The sequence below is a fragment of the Urocampus carinirostris genome, chromosome 9 (assembly GCF_059441175.1).
Source record: "Urocampus carinirostris isolate Australia breed hairy pipefish chromosome 9, RoL_Ucar_1.0, whole genome shotgun sequence".
In the NCBI taxonomy this organism is placed as follows: domain Eukaryota; kingdom Metazoa; phylum Chordata; class Actinopteri; order Syngnathiformes; family Syngnathidae; genus Urocampus; species Urocampus carinirostris.
In genome coordinates this window covers 37277699-37296963 of record NC_142357.1, presented here as the reverse complement: position 1 = coordinate 37296963, position 19265 = coordinate 37277699, and the positions used below count along the sequence as shown (strand labels likewise).

The 19265-nt window shown below is 41.2% G+C and overlaps 2 protein-coding genes across 2 annotated transcripts in view; one reads left to right on the top strand and one right to left on the bottom strand.

The window, feature by feature from the left end:
- The window catches only part of dock2 (dedicator of cytokinesis 2), a 167325-nt gene that overhangs the window by 42162 nt on the left and 105898 nt on the right, over positions 1-19265 (bottom strand). The gene's annotated exons all lie outside the window — the stretch shown is intronic.
- The window catches only part of insyn2b (inhibitory synaptic factor family member 2B), a 34025-nt gene continuing 17264 nt past the window's right edge, over positions 2505-19265 (top strand). The window contains exons 1-2 of the mRNA XM_088343665.1: positions 2505-2634; positions 14730-16427. Coding sequence (XP_088199791.1) covers positions 14968-16427 — 1460 coding nt within the window. The 5' untranslated portion in view covers positions 2505-2634; positions 14730-14967. The remainder of the gene's footprint in view (positions 2635-14729; positions 16428-19265) is intronic.

The window sequence follows — 19265 nt, the reverse complement described above, 5'->3', positions numbered from 1 at the left end:
ATCTATTTTTTAAATCAATCAAGACTTAAATGAATACAAGTGTAAAGTGGGACAACGTTAAAGGAGGCCAAACGAGTCAGAGGCGACCATGGACGGAGAAGAGAGCAAGATAAAAATAAATTGAGTGAAGCCAGAGTGAATCTTATTAAAGTGTTTATTACAAGCATTGGCATTGGTCCTGCATGCAGGAGCTGCCAAAAATTTACTCTGTCATCCTCCGTGCCAGGGTCAACAGCAGACACACACACTCTCTTAGGGGGATTACAAAGGAAGACAACTTACATACGGAAAGAACAACTACATTATGTTCCAACACCAACCTGCTCTAACGGAACAAAACATGAAAAAAGAACCCCACGAGAACCATTCCCACACGTGGACCCGAGTACCATGACACGACCATGAAATATAATGCAAGCACTCTAATACGCTTAGTTGAAAGAAAAACATTAAAGTAAGACATGTTGGAACACTCACTAACTAACTGAAAAAAACATGAAAGTAAGTCAATGCTGGATATTTTGGGGGGCTAGCTAATTAACTGACCAAAAACCACTCTGGATATGTTGCAACTAATTGAACTTAACATGAAAATAGGACAATGGTTGATTTTTTTGGAACACTTTCCGAATTAAAACAAGAAAAAGACAACTAAGGAGATGTTGGAACACTATCCAACTAAATGACCAGAATATGAAAGAATGGCAACATAAAACATGTTAGAACACTAATTCTCAATGAACAAAACATATAAGAAAGACAACACAAGATTTGTTGGAACACTAACAAACCCTAACTAAACAAAACATGAAACATGGAACTCTAACTCCCACTGAACAAAAAACAAAAATAAGACAACAAAAAGATATATAGGAAAACTAACTTTAACTGAAGAAAACATGAAAGGCGTTCAATATGTTGGGGCAGTAAGTAGCTCTAACTGAACAAAACATGAAAGTAAGACAACTCGGGACCTATACCTATACCTCACAAGGTAAATTCATAACAATTCGTAAGAAAAATGTCTGGCGCAGGGTTAGAGGGAAAGGGTTTAAGCATTTTTGGGTTAGGGTTAGAGGGTTTTGTGATTAGGAATAAGGCTTAAGGGTTAGAGTGTTTTTAGTCAGTTAGGGATTTTAGGGGATAGGGTTTACAGGTTGTGAGGAAGGGTTAGGGTTAAAGTGTTAGAGCATTTTGGGTTTAGTGTCATCATGTTAAGATGGCTTTCTACTTAAATAGTGGCTGGCCAGCAATCGGTCCTTCGATCCCATACATTTCTACAGGTCGGACGACAATGCAGTTCACTGGAGTAGCGGTTTTTCCTTTTAGCCAGGCTGCATTTATCGTGAGGTAGCTTCAGACATCAGATTGCCATTGAAGGATTTTATACGTTTGACTATAAAGGATTTTTTATGATTGAATACAAGTTAAGTTTATTGAGATTAATGCTGTAGATATTTACTGACTGTGGCTTCATTCAATGAGCAGTGAAAGTTCAGGGCACCCTGGTAGGAAATATAGTTTACAGGAATGGCAGGAACGTAAGGCTGATAAGATAATCAGCACATCCAGAAGCAGAAAGGCTGTGATGAGTGATGACGGAGGACTGCAGGGATTGTTTTGAGAAACGCTCGGTGCTGTTTTGAGTTTTCCAGACATCGCGGCGAGGTGGTGGAGGTCAGGTTGGGCTCTATTGGCAGGCCAATGGGAGGAGTCGGCACACCATCTTGCGGAAAGAGTGGGCCTAGAGGAGAAGCTATAGAACTGGAGAGAGAAGGCTTCCCAGAGACTCCAGCGACACTAATTCGGTCATATTCGATGGAGTTCACTTAGTTCAATTATTAATGAAATTAAATTTGCCCCCTTGTGGAAATGTCGGTTTCTTGTTCATCTTTTCCATCAAGAAACGAGCGCGCATTGTTATAGGTTGTGTTTGGTTAATGGAGTCAACTAATTCGAACAATTTGGTAAATGATACATTTCAATATTTAATTCCCAACACCGTCAAAAACAATTTTTGACCCCAGGTATTTGAAAAAGTCTGTATTAGGGAGTTTGGTGTTATCATTGGTGACAGTGTTTTGCTTGTTTTTATCTGTCTTCTGTGTTTTTGGTGTGCAAATGTAGACCAAACTCTGAGAGGTGGTTGCTCCAGGTCTTTCTTGCCTGTAGAAGTGTTTGCCAACAAGAGTGTCCAGGCGGTTCATGTTGCGGAACATGTACGTGCCGTGAAACTATTATCAGATATAAAACCTGTTCAGGGTACCAAAAAGGTTTGGGAAAACAGCAGACCCCCGAGTCTCAAGGGGGGCAACGGTCATTACCCACAACAAAAACCAAGATCAGGCTTCCAGTGCCCTTCGCAGGTACCCTAGGGCCGGCCCACAGCGACAGGAGTGAGCAGAGACGAAAGAAGACGATGATGCGGGGAGGTAGAGGCAATCCGAGCGAGGGATGGAGGAGAGAGAGGGAGGCAAGAGAGAGAGAGAGAGAGAAGGGGGGACGATCACTGCAAGCATGTGAGGATCAAGAGCAACACAACGCCACAGTAAGAGCGCCAAAGACTCGCTAAAGGATTACCACAAATGTGAACAAACAAACCAAGGGACGGGAACAAAAACAGGACAACATCAAGTAAGTCTGTGCAAATAGAATCCACGACTGTTTGACCCTTTATGGAGCAGTCTTGGAGGACTTTTTTTGAGGGGGACTATTATTTTTTTCAAGAAGTAACCTTAAACATCCATATATTTATTGGCATTCGTGACAATTAAGACTTTTCCCGGCCCGGCGTTCCAGATGTTTGCCGCCCGGCTCAGCTGATGGCTATTAAAAGCTGTAATATGGGATTATATTGCGTGGCAAGAACCTTCCTCATACGCTAATACCGGAGATACAAAGTCAGCTGGTTTTCAAGGGGAGGAACAAAAAGTGCAGAGGTTGTTTTATGTCCCTGAAACGAGAATTCGGACTCGGGTAGTCCTGCGAGGCTAATTATGGGAAGCGGTGGTGAAGTCAAAGGTGCCGAGGGCGCCGTTGAGGAGAATGGTATAAATTGTGGAGCCCGGAGCACAATCGGCAAAGTTTTTTTCCGTGATAGTCGGCGGTCTGTGATTTTAAAATGGCTTTCATCCGGCATGAAGGATAATCATTGGGTAGTAACAGCCAAATATATGTTTTTGTTCGATAGAAATACCCAAAAAATACACAGATGATTGCTCCTTGGAGCCGTGCTATTAAATTTGCTATCAGACGCTACTTTTGGGTTATTATTCTTAACACATAACAATAATTACTATTAGATTTTCGGAGCGTGTTTATTTTTTTCTTATTATTGTTTTTAGTGTATTTGTATTCAATGTTTTCCATTTGTTTATTATTTGCAAGTTATGCATTGGCAATATTTTGTGCACCTATTTTTATGTATTATCTATTTTTTTATGTTTTTATGTTTATGGATTTATTATATAATGTGAATTTATTTTTACGTATTTTTTGTTTCTAAAAAAATATTATGATTATTTTGTCATTCTTTTATTATGTTTAATGTATTTATTTTTATTTACCTCTATTTTTAAATCTTTGCATATTTTAATGTATGTCTTTATTTTACTTATTGTACATATTTTAAATTATTTCATTTGTTATCATGTGTTATTCATGTATTTATTATTTTTTACGTGTTTATTTTAGGGTTAGAGGGTTATGTTATGAATTTTTTATTTTTGTATCCTTTTTTAATATTTGTAATTCATGTATTTATTATGTTTTATTTTTTATTATTTTTTTGTTTTATATATTTATTTTCATGATTTTTTATAATTATTTGTAATTCATGCAATCAGAAACTGTTTATTTCATTTTAATTTTTTCAATATGCATTTTTTATTATTTGTAATTTGTGTGTTTCATTACATTGTATACCTATTTCTCTAGGTCTCGTTCAAAATCAAACTTGAAGGAGAACAATTTTTTAAATTTTATTTTGTTATTTCATATTTTTATATATAAATCTATAAATTTGTATTCATTATTCGTAAATTTTGTATTTGATTATGTTTTTCCCATTTCCTGGGATTTGTTTAATCCAGAACTACAAAGACAACAGAGCTCGATTTACGCATGTGGGGGGAGCAGCATGACGCACTCTCACACTCTCCTCATTTTGCTGCTCTCCCTGCATTTTATAGACAACGTTTGAAGCACATTAACTCCATCATAGCACATCCTAAAGTTCACCCCTTAATAGTGAATTTTCCAAGCCATGAAGTTACAAATCTTTTAACCCTCTACTTTCATGTTTTGTGACATCAGGAGCATGCCATAAAGAATGAAGACCATCATAAAACTTGTAAATGAGAAAATAACCATGGCCATATTCACCCTGCACGTCTCGTGACACCTCAAAAGAACCAAAAAGAAATAAGCCTTCTTAAAACAGTTAATAATAATAATAATAATAATAATTTCCTTTGTATTGTCATTCTTTGTAACAATGTACAAAGAACGAAATGTCGATACACCTGACCCGTTGTAGTGAGCCGATGCAGCCGCAGCCAACAGAGGGCGCCGCCATATTACCAATTAGGTATGAGTCGGCCGAGGCGCGAACCAGCGACCTCCCAGTCTCAAAGCGGGCACACTACCATCTAATACATGATAGGTACTAAATAAGTGAGTACTGTATATGGCAGGTATGTCCAAAGTCTGGCCCTAGGGGCCAGTTAAGCCCCGTGATCACATTTTTACTGGCCCGCGACCAGGGTTGGGTAGGGTTATTTTAACTTGATTACTTTCAATTACTTTTGGATTACTCCAATACCAAATATGCTAATAAAAGACAAAATAAACTAAATATGAATACAATGACTAAATTTTGTGCAGGCTTGGGGAGTAACGGAATACGTGGAACGGCAAAAATGATGTTGGCAAGCTGTTTGGATTTATTTTCATTTTGTTTCTGTCGCATTTTATGTTAGTTTTGCCGGAGATCAAAGAGATCAAAGCCAGGGGAGAAAGCTTACCACGTGTTGTGAGTCATCATATTTAGTTTCATTTGTCTTTTATTAGCATATTTGGTATTGGAGTAATCCAAAAGTAATTGAAAGTAATCAAGTTAAAGTAACCCTACCCAACCCTGCCCGCGACTTCTGTCGTAAAACTAATAATAAGTGGCCCCCGGTATTGAGAACCGCAGTATGAAATTAATTTGTTACCCAAAGAAAAATTACAATTTCCCTAGAGCCTTTTGACCACTTTGCCTTTGGCTTTCTGTGAGAAACTTAGCCCACCTCATTTCCAGCATGGTGACTGTAAATAAAAAAGGAAAGTTGACTGTGAAAGCCGTGGCTTCCAGGACGGTGGAATTTGGAGTACAGTGGAACCTCGGTTTTCGAACGCCTCTCAGTTCGAACAAATCGGAGTCTGACCAAAAATTTTGAGAAATTCTTGCTTCGCTTTTCGGTCAAAAAATCGGAGTTCGAACGCCGGTAATGCGTGAGTGCGTACGCTAGGGTGCGATGCTGAGCGGCGTACGGGTGTAGATCGCTCTTTTCGTGACCAACTGTTATCATGTGCTTCGTTTTGCTTTCGCTTTTAATATAGGTGTACGAAGTGTTATAGCCCCAAAGGTAAGAAATCCTATTCATAATTCTTTTCTTTATCCATTTTTTAAAATTTTTACACGTTCATGTTAGCGTAATCTTTCGTACGGAAGATTACGATAACGCAAACGTACGATTAGCCTGGGTTAGCTTTATGTTTACGTTAAACATTCAAGGTAAACATTCAGGGTGTTGGAACGGATTCAAACGATTTACATTATTTTTAATGGGAAAAATGATTTCGGTGATCGAACAAATCGGTTTTCGAACAGGGTTCTGGAACGGATTATGGTCGAGAACCGAGGTTCCACTGTTTTTTTCACTGAAATCGGAAACAACCGTGTCTGCCTAATTTGTGTAAGAGACTGTGACTATTTTTAAAGAATATAATATAAAGAGGCACATGCCGACTACAATAAGCAAAGTGGAAACAAACACTGTGAAAAGGTGAAGCAACTGAAAGCTGTTTTTACGAGACCAAGCAAGTCAAATGAAAATGCTATAAAGGCTACAAACCTTTCATGGAGGGTAAATTTATTTAAGACTCTTCAAAGAATGCCAGGCTGAATAGTCGGCCCGCACATAGTTCCAGTTTACCAAATCTGGCCCTCTACCGGAAAAGTTTGGACACCAGTGGATACTATATGGTAACTATATAAAATATTTGACAACTCTTCAACAGGAAAAGATGAAGAGATATCTAAAAAGGACAGTTGGGCTCTCTTGATTGATAGGTTGCAGGCGACATGCAGACACGTTAAGATGAGATAAGATGATGGTGTGTGTGTGCGCGGAAGGGGGGGGGGGCTCTTGCTATGAATAAGAAGCACTTTGACAACTACGAGTTGAAATGTGAAAAAATGCAGAGGCAAAAGAAGAAAAAAAATTCAACAGCAGTACACATCGTTGTCAGGGTTAGATCGGCAACACCGACAAGTCCACGGGTACAGATACATTTAAATAATGAATAAATAATTCATTCCCTTTAAGCACATGTGTCAAACAGGCGGCCGGCGGGCTGGATCAGGTCCGCTAGGGGAATGAATCCGGCCCGCGAGACAACATTTAGAGAAGCGCAAGAGAAAAACAAGCTGCAGGTTTAAATATGTCAACTTGGGATTGCCAAAGCCAGGTGCCTCGAACAAAGACACTGTACTTGTATTTATTTATTTCTCTCTCTCTCTCTCTCTCTCTCTCTCTCTCTCTCTCTCTCTCTCTCTCTCTCTCTCTCTCTCTCTCTCTCTCTCTCTCTCTCTCTCTCTCTCTCTCTCTCTCTCTCTCTCTCTCTCTCTCTCTCTCTCTCTCTCTCTCTTCCACTCCTTTTATCCCACTCTCTGTCTCTTTCACTCTCCGTGTTTCTCTTTTTCTCTTCCTTTGTTGCCCTTTGTCTCTTTCTCTCTCTTTGTCTTTTTAACTTGATTTGCTCTAACTTCCTTTTTTCCTTTTCTCTCTTTTCTCTTTCTATCTTCCTACCCTTTGCGCTTTCTTTTCTCTGTTCTCTCCTTCTGTCTTTCTATTTCTCTTTTGATTTCTTTTTTTCCACTCCCTTTCTTTCCCCATTTCTCATGACTTTGCTTTTTATCTCTTTTGTTTCTCATGCTCTTTCCCTTTCTCTCTTTCTCTTTCTTTGTCCTGTCCTCTCTCCTTTTCCCTCCCTCTTTCTCTTATTTCTTTATCTCTCTTTTTCTTTAATCTACTAGTCCGGCCCCCAAAAGAATGTTTGTTCTATCGCGTGGCGGTCGAGTTAAAATGAGTTTGACACACCTGCCTTAAAGCAAATTCACTGTACCAGGAGGGAAGAGGGGTACAGTCAGTGTTGTCACAGCAGAGCGTGCGTCAATTGAACTATTTACAGCAACTCGTATTGCCAGGCGATCTTCCACCCAATACTAACCAGGCCCGACCCTACTTAGCTTCCTGATATCGTCCGTTCTCAGGGTGGTGTGGCTGTAAACAAGTTGTTAAACAACTTTTGAATATTTCACTCCCTTTTCTGTTCGTTTATACATCTGAAATCTCTGCCTAAAACTGACACACATGTGAAAAAAATCAGATGAAAACCCTTCATGATGACTGATTAATTTCACCTGTGCCCGCTCGTTTGGCGCCTGCCGCTTCCGGCTTCCTGATTGGTTCCCCATTCTACTTAAGCTCCTTTCTATCTCTCTCCTTAAGTCCTTTCACTCGCCTGTTGTCAGTCTGTCAGCAAACCTCTGTTTTCACAAGGCAAGCACGTTTGACTCTGACACCCGTCGGTACCGTTCTTTCACCCGTTTTCCGCCTGTCCGTTCCTGATTTCCCCGTTTGTCTCCGGCTATGACGTTTTTGTTTTTTTTAACCCGACCACGTTTTGATCTCCGGTCCCGGCTAATGACCTGTTTTTCTGTCTACTCCTGCTCCGGAAGATCCACTTCCGCATTTGGAACAGGATCCGATTCTTTAAGTGGCTTGCTTCCCGCGTCCAGCGAGCTCAAAAGGCGCAACACGTGCGGGGCCAATTAGGTGCCATGGCGACCGTGACAAAAGAAGAAAAATATATATGGTTGCTTTCATGTAAAATGAATTAAATTTGGAAGGGATAATAGTTCTTTTAATCTGTTTAATTTGTAGATTACACTTATAGCAATTTGACTTAATGTCACAGTTGCCATGGCGCCCAATTGTCCCCAGCTGCGGCTCGTTGACCTAATGGATTTCCTTCTATTTAAGCTCAGTGCTCTTACTCACTTTTTATCAGTCCGTCAACGAGCCTCTACCCCGCAAGACGTGGGTTTTGACTCAGTCCTGTTTCCTGTTGGTATTTCCAGTCCGGTAGGGTTCCCGTTTATTTGGTCCTCTTTAATATCGGTCTCCGGTTTCGTTCCCGTTTAGTTTGTCCTGTTTAATTTCGATATCCTGTTTTGATATCAATCCCTGTCCCGTCCTGTCCGATATCTGCTCGGGCAATTGGTATCGATCTCGTTGGCCTCTGGCTTCCTATCATTTCACGCCAGACTCCTACCTAACGTGCATGACTCCCTGTAAAATAAAAGGCTTGTGTGAGAAACGTCACGCATTTGGGTCCTGATCCTGTTCCGGTTCTTGACACTTAATTAACAAATGAAATGCGTCCTAAAATACTGGAGTTTCGATATACTGCAAACTTGCTTAAAACTAAACCGTTCCACCTAAAAATAAAAATAAAAATAATAGCTGAAGCAATGAAAAAATACTTAGATACCCAGAAAGCGAGTAAGCAAAATTGGAACTCTTATTCACCATGAAAAGCACAAATGACATTTTCTCTCACCGCCATGGATTTAAAAAGCGTGCATTTCATATCGACCCTTAAAAAAAGAGAAAAGTAGAACGAGTTCATTCGGTTAGCGCGGGAACTTTCTGCATTTCATATATTTTTCGCACGATGAGGAGATTAGTACCAGTGACATCTGGCGCATTGTCCCTTTAAATTAGGAAGCATCCCTATAAAGTTTTCATCAGAAAACGAGAATTTTTTGGGCGAGTTTTTGTCATTGTTTACTTCTCCGTCTGCAGAATCACGACCTTGTTCTTCAGTTCTCAGCAGAAATGATAGTTGCGAAAGAAACTGGTAAAAAAGAAAGGCCATAAACATTCAGTCAGCTTTTCTTTGATGACAAAAACAGCCGTCGCGTCCCTCTCGAGCAAGAAGACTTGCAGTTTTTGTTGCCTTTCATAAATATGCAAAAAGGAATCTCTGGTGGAAATCTCGCAAGCTTATTTCGATTCAAGCGTACAGGACCCTCGAGGTGGCTCTCGTCTTTCGGTGTATCCGGGTTATAAGACGATGAGTTGGGTTGAAGCACGGGTCTCCAACCTGGTGCCCGCGGGCACCAGAGTGCCTCCTGAGGACAGCTTAGGTGCTCGCGGATGTGTTCTGAAAATGGCTCACAAGCAATGTTCCCTGTAATTTTCCTTACGGGTCTGAGCGTTCACACAAAGTCGGTGAGCAGCGCTTGAAACAACAGTGAGCAACCATAATCCCAAGTGTGGCAAGATAATTAATTATCAAACATGTCCAAAACTTGACATTTTGCTGAGTTTCTCATGTACTATTGCAAAGGTTGTACGGCCTACAAACGTCGTTTGTTCTGAAAATTCTTTCACAAGGTATCCATTTATTTTTATTTCCTGATATATTTTGTCGCATAATATTAACATTTTTGGGGGCTTATTTAGTCAATTGCAAGATACAGAACTCTACTGAATCACATTTTTTAGTGGAATTACAATGTTGGCAACAAGATTCACTTGATATCATTGGAAATTATTTGAATGCAACACAAACTTTTTCTTCTTTTTTCCGTGTTTTTTTTTCTACTTTTTTAAAAATTCCCCTAAAAAAAAATCTCATTTCCGAGCTTTTACTTTTTTTTCCTTTTTGTTCTCTATTTACTTTTTTTCCCACATTTCTTTCTTTTCTTTTTTCTGTTTTTTTTTCTAAATTTTTCCTTCTTTTTTCTCTTACTTTCGTTTCTTTTTTTCTCACCTTTTCACTACTTTTTCATTTTGGTATTTTTTTCTTTTATGTTCTATTCCCCCCTTCCTTTAAGTCATTTTGTGCATAATTTTATATAATATTTGGTCATGTTGGGAATAAAGAAGCAAAAACAACCTGAAGAGCCGTTTAGGACCCGAAAGATCCGGTTTCCTTTTAGTGAGCCGAGCCGAAGAAGCCGGTTCCCCGACAAACTCTACTAACTTTACTCAACTTCGTTCTCCTCCGACTCGACTTCAAAATACCGCATTTAGGACACAACGTCAGGGGAACCCGTGTATTTTTACCTTCATGCACTGTAACTTTGACTTTAGTCGCTCTTAATTAGTAATTTTGAGCCCTCATTTTTGTGCGCTGGCTAGATTTTCTTGTGCGCAGAGAATGTGCGAGCAGTGCGCAATTGCGCACGCGCGCAGCTTGGAGGGAACACTGCTCATAAGTGTGAGGTCATTGTGATATTCTGGTTAAATTCTTTTTTGTGGTTGACTAAGTCAAACTAATGTTTACTTCCTACTAATATCCTTTCTTATATTTCTTTCACTCCCTTTCCCTTCCTTTATATTTTTCATCGTCCTTTCCCTTCCTTTATATCTTTCTCTTCCCTTTCCTTCCTTCCTTCCTTCCTTCCTTGCTTGCTTGGTCGTGCCTGCTCTTGCTTTTTATCTTCGTTTTTCTCACTTACTCTCTGTGTTACAAGTAGAAATAAGAGAGAAAAAGGACACAAAGAGACAGAGACAGAGAGAGAGAGAAAGAAAGAAGAAAGATGGTGCGAGAGAAAGAAAGAGAAAGCCAGAGAGTCAATGAAAAAGAGAGAGAGAAAAAGAGCTTTCTGGCTTTCTCTTTCTTTTTGTCAGGTTCTGCATGGTTGCCATGGCGCCCAGCTGGCACCACCCCTTGACACCGGCTGACTCGCATTTTCTGATTACTCTTGTGGGTACTTAAACGTGCCATTTTGAACTGCGCTTTGCCAGATCGTTGTTGAAAACTTGTTCATACTTGTTGATACCTGTTTATACTTGTTGTGCTTGTTGGACTTTGTTGCACTTCGGTGTAACATTCTGAGTGATTCCTGCAAGTTCTGATTAATTCTGGAAATCCCTAGTTTGTAGTTTTGCATGTGTTTGACCCGTTTTGTTTTTTTGGTCTGGTCCGTTTGTGTTTTGGACAACTTTTCTTTCTAAATTAAAGTGTGAGGACGTCTACGCAAATGAGTTCCTACTTCCTGCTTCCCGTTCCGGTTCGTGACACTTTTTAACTTCCTTTCTCTGACTTACTCTTTGTGTCTCTCTCTCTTAATCTCTATTTATTTATTTATTTCACTTTCTACCTTTCTTGCTTTCTATCTCTCTTTTCCTCTCCCTCTCTCTGTCTCACTTTTTATTTTCTCTTTCTCCTTATCTTTTATCGATCACCGGATCATGGGCGCAACCCTTTACCTTTCTTCCAATAAAACTTGAGAGAAACGCAACGCAAGTGGATCCTGTCTCCGTTCTGGTTGTGACAGAGACTACAAAGAGGCCAAAACGAATGAGACCCATAGTAAGACTCTGCATGTCTTGTGACATAAGGAGGTCAAAAACTTGTAAATGAGTAAACTCACGATAACCAGCTTTTCTTACGCCACCAAGGGGAAGCCAAAAGGAATGAAGCCCTCTTGTAACAGTACATATGAAGTAATAAATGAGAATATACGATAGCTATATAGCTATGAATCGATACAAATAATAGATGTACGTATTCAGTGATGCGCAAGGTTAATAAATCGCTGGGGGATGCGATGCATGGCCTCGCGAGCGGAAAGCTAATCAGTTTAACGAAAGCTCTTCCTGGCATGTTTTGGTGTGCCAACGGGAGAATAAAGAGGCCATACGAGCATAAAAAGCCAGCAGACGTGCCAACTGGCAAATTAAATTCGCTGCGTGAAAAAAAAACGCACTTCAGCAAATGCAAAAAGATGTGGCATGCGTTTGAGCACAGATGCTTTTTGCTGTGTGTATTGACTATGTAGCTTTACGCAACTATTTTATTGATGAGAAGACTTTTGTGCATCTACGAGCGCTAGGATTCTTCTCACATCATTACTCTTCAGATGTTTCAGACGGCCACTTTTTGAGATTTTAACTCGAGAAAATTGGCCTTTCCATCTCTTCTCCCGACATGATACTCTCATCTCAAACAAGATTTTTCAATTTGTCTGTTCTCTTGACTCCTTTTTGTCGCATTTGTCACCGCCGGCCAACGGCATTATCTCCGATTCTCCTCCCTGCTCATTTTTCACTGTCGTGGGATGATGCGGGTGAATTACAAGTGCATGGTGGGCGAGGAATAACTAACCAAACAGTTATTAGAATGTTTACTAAGTTGAACAAATACAACAGAGTTCACCTGCTTGAACTGAGTTAGAATACTTGATTCCAGTAGACCCAAACGCAATGTCACTATGCTAGGATGCTCTTTTTGGACTTTAGCTCAGCCTTATGCCGGAGACCCTGGTGGGGAAGCTTTCCCACTTAGGGTTCTTCTCCTCCATCTAACTAGGATTACAAACTTTCGAACTTGTCTGCAAAACTCGGCAGCAACGAATTTTCCACCGTAATGCAAAGCACCAACAAAGCTCCGACCCCGACCATGTTTATGCTCTCCTGTCCCGGCTACTGACCCCTTCTCCGTTCCCGACACCGCCATCGCTCGCCACCGCCAGTTGGGCAAACCACCGACCGAAATGTTTGCTTAGTTGAACAAATACAACAGAGTTCACCTGCTTGAACTGAGTTAGAGAATACTTCATTCCAGTAGACCAAACGCGATGTCACTATGCTAGGATGCTCTTTCTGGACTTTAGCTCGGCCTTATGCCGGAGACCATGGTGGGGAAACTTTCCCACCTAGGGTTCTTCTCCTCCATCTACTTACGATTACAAACTTTTGAACTGATCTGCAAAACCCGGCAGCAACGACTTTTCCACCCTAATGTTGAGCACCAGCTCACCAAAGCATGTGTGCTGACACCTGCTGTTCGCCGTCTGAAGGTTCATCGGCCCGACTCACAAACACAGCTAAAAAACTGTTGGGATCCAGCTCGCCAATGTCCCCAAGAAGCTGCCAACAGCCATACAGACTGGTGGACCCCACAACTAGTCATCATTTGTCAGGACCAGAACGGAGACAGGACCCACTTGCATTGCGTTTCTCACAAGCTTTATTGGAAGAAAGAGAAAGGCTTGCGCCCACGATCTGGTGATTGCTGGACACGGTGATCAAGGCCGCTCTGAACGTGGAAGTGGATCTTCCGTGGCGAGCGATGGCGGTGTCGGGAACGGAAAAACGGGTTAGTAACCGGGACAGGAGAGCAAAAACGTGGTCGGGGTCGAAAGCGAGTCGTAAGCTAGGAAAGGAAAGTAGACGTGGTCGGGGACAAAAAGAGGTCGAAAGCCGAGACGGGAGAGTAGACGTGGTCAGGATCAAAAAACAGGTTGAATCCGGGGGACAGACGGGAGCAAAAAACAGGTGGCAACCAGGGTCCAAAAAAGCTGGCCTACTCTTAACTGAGGTTTGTAGACGGACTGACAAAATGGGACAAATAGGAGTGGGTTTGAATAGGGACAGGGAGCCAATCAGAGTCCGAGGCAGTTGGCGCCAAAGGAGCGGGCACAGGTGACTCACATCAGGAATCATGACATCATTACCACACCGGAGTCTTATCAGGAGCGGTACTGAAAAACCGTGCCGACAGCAGAAGCTGTCATAAAGTCGCTTGCCTTTTTGTTGATCCTGCCTGAATATAATTCTCAACCCCTTGGTATCTGTCTTTTATCGATCCTGAAATTGTTTTCTCCTAAGTGCCACTTCCGCGTTCCAGCTATCTGCTACCCGTGACCGACGATCGCCGGATCGTGGGTGCAAGCCCTTTCCTCTTTCTAAATAAAGCTGAGTAAAACGAACGCAATTGGGTCCCGTCTCTGTTTTTGGTTCGCGACACAGTTGTCCTCCGGCAGACATTACAGGTCCCTTAAAAGAAAGACTAACAGGCCTATTGATAGTTTCTTCCCCAGGACCATCACTAGCCTAAACAAGTACACAAAACAGAGAAACTAAATATTTTCTATCCATAAAAACAATGATATTATTTATTCTTAATTTTGCATAATGTTGGTGCTAAGGTCATTGCACCTAGGCCAGTCTACAACTGCCTCCCTATGAAGATTATCCTACTTTTTTTTTTAAATCATATTTTCATCTTTTAAGTCTTTTTTACGTGTTTATCTTGGAATGCCACATCTGAGCTTGTAAAAAAAATTGCACTACCTTGTGATCAATGATAATAAAAACCATTCTGTCTTTGTTTACCTGCCTCCATTGGAAGGTAACATTTTTTTTAAACAATAACATTTTTTTGTAACGTCTGTTGTAAGTAATAAATTGCTCCTTTTTTAACCCCAGCAGGGGATAAAGATCTGTTTCTGCCACCCAGTTGCTGATCTAATAAGAGCTTGATAGAGTTGTATCGATCCGGGCGCCCAGGCAACAGTCGAGGATTACGGATGGTGCTAACGCCTGAAATCCGGACGATCATTCTCACTCTAATATGCTCTTTTTTTCCCCTTTCCCTAGATGCCATGAATTGTTCCTAATCATCGTTGGTCGTCGGTGGGAAACTGGGGAAAGCTTGACGTTCCGATACTACGAAAGGGGATCGTTAACCTCCGAGTGGCTATTGAGCATCGATCCGTGGCATTCTACCGCACTACCAATTTCCCGACTCATTTTCGATTGGATGTAATTTGGCTCGGTACGAATGATGTCCCCGAACGCATCGTCTAGCTCCCCAGGGGGCTGAGGCGACCTGAGCATGGGCAGGAGGGTGGCCGACCCAACCAATCCCGTGCCGGCCCTGGGAGTTCCCCTCGCGGTGGGACGATGGGGCCCTCTGTGCAGTGTTGGGGTGCAAACGTCTCCTCGATTGCGGACTTTTGTCAAAACGCCAGTTGGGCAAACCACCGACCGAAAGCGAGCTATCGCCATGGCAACAGGTGCAGTGGAGGCGGGCGTTATCAAAAGTGACGGGAACGGGTTGCCGTTATCCAAAAAGACGTCGGGAAACGATATCAACAGCCAGCAGGATGATATGGGGTCACAAGGATCGGGTAGTGGTGTTTACTGCCAGATCAAAATGATACAGACCAACCCTGCGCCAGCAAAAGGGAAACGTACATCTAAGTACATCAATGGCAGCGTGGTGGGGTCAGACATGCTGGGCGGCGTTTGTGCCGAAGTTCCAGAGGACAGAGACCAAGAAAAAAGTCGGCTGCCGTCCCTACGTAAGGGGATACCTCGATCTAAGACCCCCAGCATATGCACCAACATTCACACCACAACACCTCGTCCCTGCCGGATGGCGACCACTTCTTCGCCACAGCTATGCGGAACATGCGGCAGGAGACGATCCCAGTTCACCCAGTGCACCGGCGCATGCCGAAGACGACCAGGACCTCAAATATCATCCAGCCAGACTTTACCACACTCTCCTTGGAAGCCGAATGCAGTGCAGAGCTCCAGAAAGGCATCAACGCCGGACACTAAAAACTTAGCCGCCAAGAACACGGATGCTAAGAACCCGGAATCTAAGAACCTGGACGCCAAAACCAGCAAAATCCCACAGTTGTCACACACTATACCCAAAACACACAGTTCAAACTCGAGCAATTCGGGCCCTGATTCGGTGAAAACAAAGAATCAGCAAACAAGGCCGCGTTCTGCCGAGTTTTCACACTGCAAGGCCACACAAACAGCTGACGCTAACACAAGGACCGTCCCAGGGGCACAGTTATCAACCTCTAAAAAAGAAGTCACAGAACTAATATTATCAGACAATGATAAAAGCAAGCATACAGATGCCAAACCTCTAGAAGTTTCTGGTCAAAAAACCAAAATGTGCAGCACCCCTCCGGTTCTCCCCGCAAAAAAATCCCCTAAATCTACTCCCTCTAAACCGTCCGACCCTATAGATCCTAGCAAGAACACACAACAGGCAATAAACAACCCTAAACCAAACATATCTAAAGAGACTAAAGTAAAGACTTACACCAAACAAAAGAGTAAATCCTTGGATGAGCACACTCAGTCTTGCAAAACACACAAATTGGCGAAATGCAACGGGGCCCCGGCAGGACGATTGGCGGGGACGGCGACTCAAGTTCTGGAGGGACAGTTACAAAGTGTGGAGGAGAACTTGGTGTCCAATCAGGAGAAGATCAAGGTGCTACTCAACGTCATCCTAGATCTGGAGAAGAGCAAGGCCTTGAGTGAAGGGTAAGGAGACTATTCTTTGAAGAGTACAGTGAAACAGGGTTCACTTTCACTCCCCGCTACTTCACTGATTTGCATCGTGTATTGTGTTCTGAATTCTGATTGGCTGAACAGTCTCTGCGCTTCTTCACCTGTGTGACAAGATGGCTGATTTGATGGACATAAAAAAAAACTTTGCCAAACATATACGCTCGCAATTTCAGGTTCTTTTGAAAACTGAAATGGCGACTGACATAATTATTTTATTGGATCATACAGTAGACCCCAGGATATGGCAACCCTGCCTAACGTGTTAACCTAAAAGTATGGATGGATATAAATAAATTATCTTTAAATTTAAATAAAACCAAAGTAATATTATTTGCTAATCGCAAGGCAAATCAAGATTCAGAAGTAAAAATAGATGGTGCTGAAATAGACACTGTATCAGAAATAAGGTTTTTGGGGGTCATAATAGACAATAAATTAAGCTGGAAAACACACATCAGACACATAGAAACTAAAGTATCTAAAAGCATTTCTTAATTAATAAAGCCAAATTCATTTTAAACTATAATGCACTGTATTTATTATATATTATTATTAAGTATATTATATAAAACGTGCAATTAGAACTATACACAGGGTAAGATATCGAGATAATTTATTCTGAGATTTTATTCCTGCAGTCCAAATTAGTAAAATTGGATGATTTAGTAAAATTTTTCACTGCACAACTGCTAATTAAGGTCAACAAAAACATGCCAGAAAACATCCAAAAATTATTCATTCGGAAAGAGGGAAATTATAACTTAAGGGGCTGTAGTAAATTCATAATCCAAAAGGTGAGAACTACCAGGAAAGGTATGTGAGTGTCTGTGTGTGGAGTCAAACTTTGGAACAATTTACAAGACAAGATCAAACAATGTCCAACTATTCACTTGTTCAAATTTAAATACAAAAAAAAAACATTACTAGCGGAATACAGAGATGAAGAAGATGGGGTATGAGTGATTCGAGAGATTGGGAATAGTGCGTTTACATCTACGGTTAACTTTGTTGTTATTGTGGCTATTGTTCTATCATAACTGTTATTATTAATATTATAACTATTGTTGTTATTATCATTGGTGTCTCAATATTTAGTGACTAGTGGCATTATGACGTTGAGGGAGGGGTACTACGAAGATTAGTGTATAAAATATCTGACTATTGTTATCATTATAATTATTGATATCTGACCTATGTAATAAGTATATCCATGAGACTTTGTTATATTAGACATAAGAGGAAAGGAGAATTTGTAAAATGTATTTAATAGGGAAGATAAAGGGGTAGGAAAAATAAGCATCTGCTTCTGACTACCCTTTTTCGAACATGTTATGTAATTTACAGTATGTATTTTGGTGTTGAGTTATTGTTTTTGTCCTGTTTTTATTTTAATGTTCGAAATGAAGTTTTCATTCAACAGAACAGTACTCACAGTGTAACTAAAGGAGGTAGCTAAAACAAGATAAACATGGAAACAAAGTCTCTGATTATCAGTATTTATTTATGAAATCGCTCATAACAGTCCCGATCGTCAAATCGTTACTGCCATGCAATTTAGTGAGAGTAGCGATTTGTATTTCTTGACCATTGCAAGCTTTGTTTTCATGGTTAGCATGTTTAATCTTCTCCCTTAAGCATCACTGTAAGCTTTGGGCCCATAGCAAAGAAATACAGTAGACACAATAAATTATCAGCGATTCACAGACATTACAAAATACACGGGAATTTGAACAGATGGAGAGGGAGATAGGCATTATGGGAGGTAGTACAGTGTTAGGAAATAAATATTAAAATGTACCGTTTACCAAATTGTTTGAATTAGTTTTTTGACTGCATTAACCAAACACAACCTACACTCACCTAACAATGCGCGCTCGTTTCTTGATGGAAAAGATGAACTAGAGACCGGCATTTCCACACGGGGGCAGATTTAATTTCTTAAACAATTTAACCAAGTGAACTCCATCGAATATGGCCGAATTAGCCGTATTAGTGTCACTCGAGTCTCTGTCAAGCCTCTTCTGAAGTCCTCCTGCCTTTCTTCTCTCGGCCCACATCTTTCCGCAAGATGGTGTCCCGGCTCCTCCCATGGGCGTGCCAAAGAAGCCCTACCACCTCAGAGACGAGCGTCCTGATGTCTGTGGTTCCTCAAAACAGTCACACTCAATAAATGTGACTTGTATTTAAACGTATAAAATATAAAATCCTTCAACAACCATGAACATATCTGTATTCTCATGATGACGTGACACAGGCCAATAGCAGACTCGCATTTTATATAATGTCAACCAATAGTAGACTGGTGTCTTCAGGTAAAAACTTTTCATACCCACAATCATCAAGTTTTTGGGCTTGAGAAATAAGTGGTCGCTGATTTACCGCAAAAGCTTTCCATTCCACACCGCAAAGTTATCTACAGTATTTCCAAACACTTGGATCGAGTATAAAGCTCGACCAATAGCCACAGGATAGTGTGTCATAAATTCCAAATGCCATGCTTGTGGAGATTGGATGTAAAGTGTGTAAGTACGTGTAATCCTATCTTAATTCCTCGGGGCATCCAGTCAATTCCTTTGCAAATCCTTCTCTTATATCTCCTCTATCTTCTAAGGTGAGTAGTCGCCATGGTAACAGCATCCCTTCCAGACAAGAAGGTATTGACCCCCAAATCATTTCTCCCGAGTACTCTCGAGACTTTTACGTCATTCTTGAATCTCGGCTGCACCCAAATTGGCCTTTCCTTCTCATTTAATAGACCAAACACTTTTCTCTGGCTTTGAGCCCACCCTCAGAGATACCTTCAGATGTAGC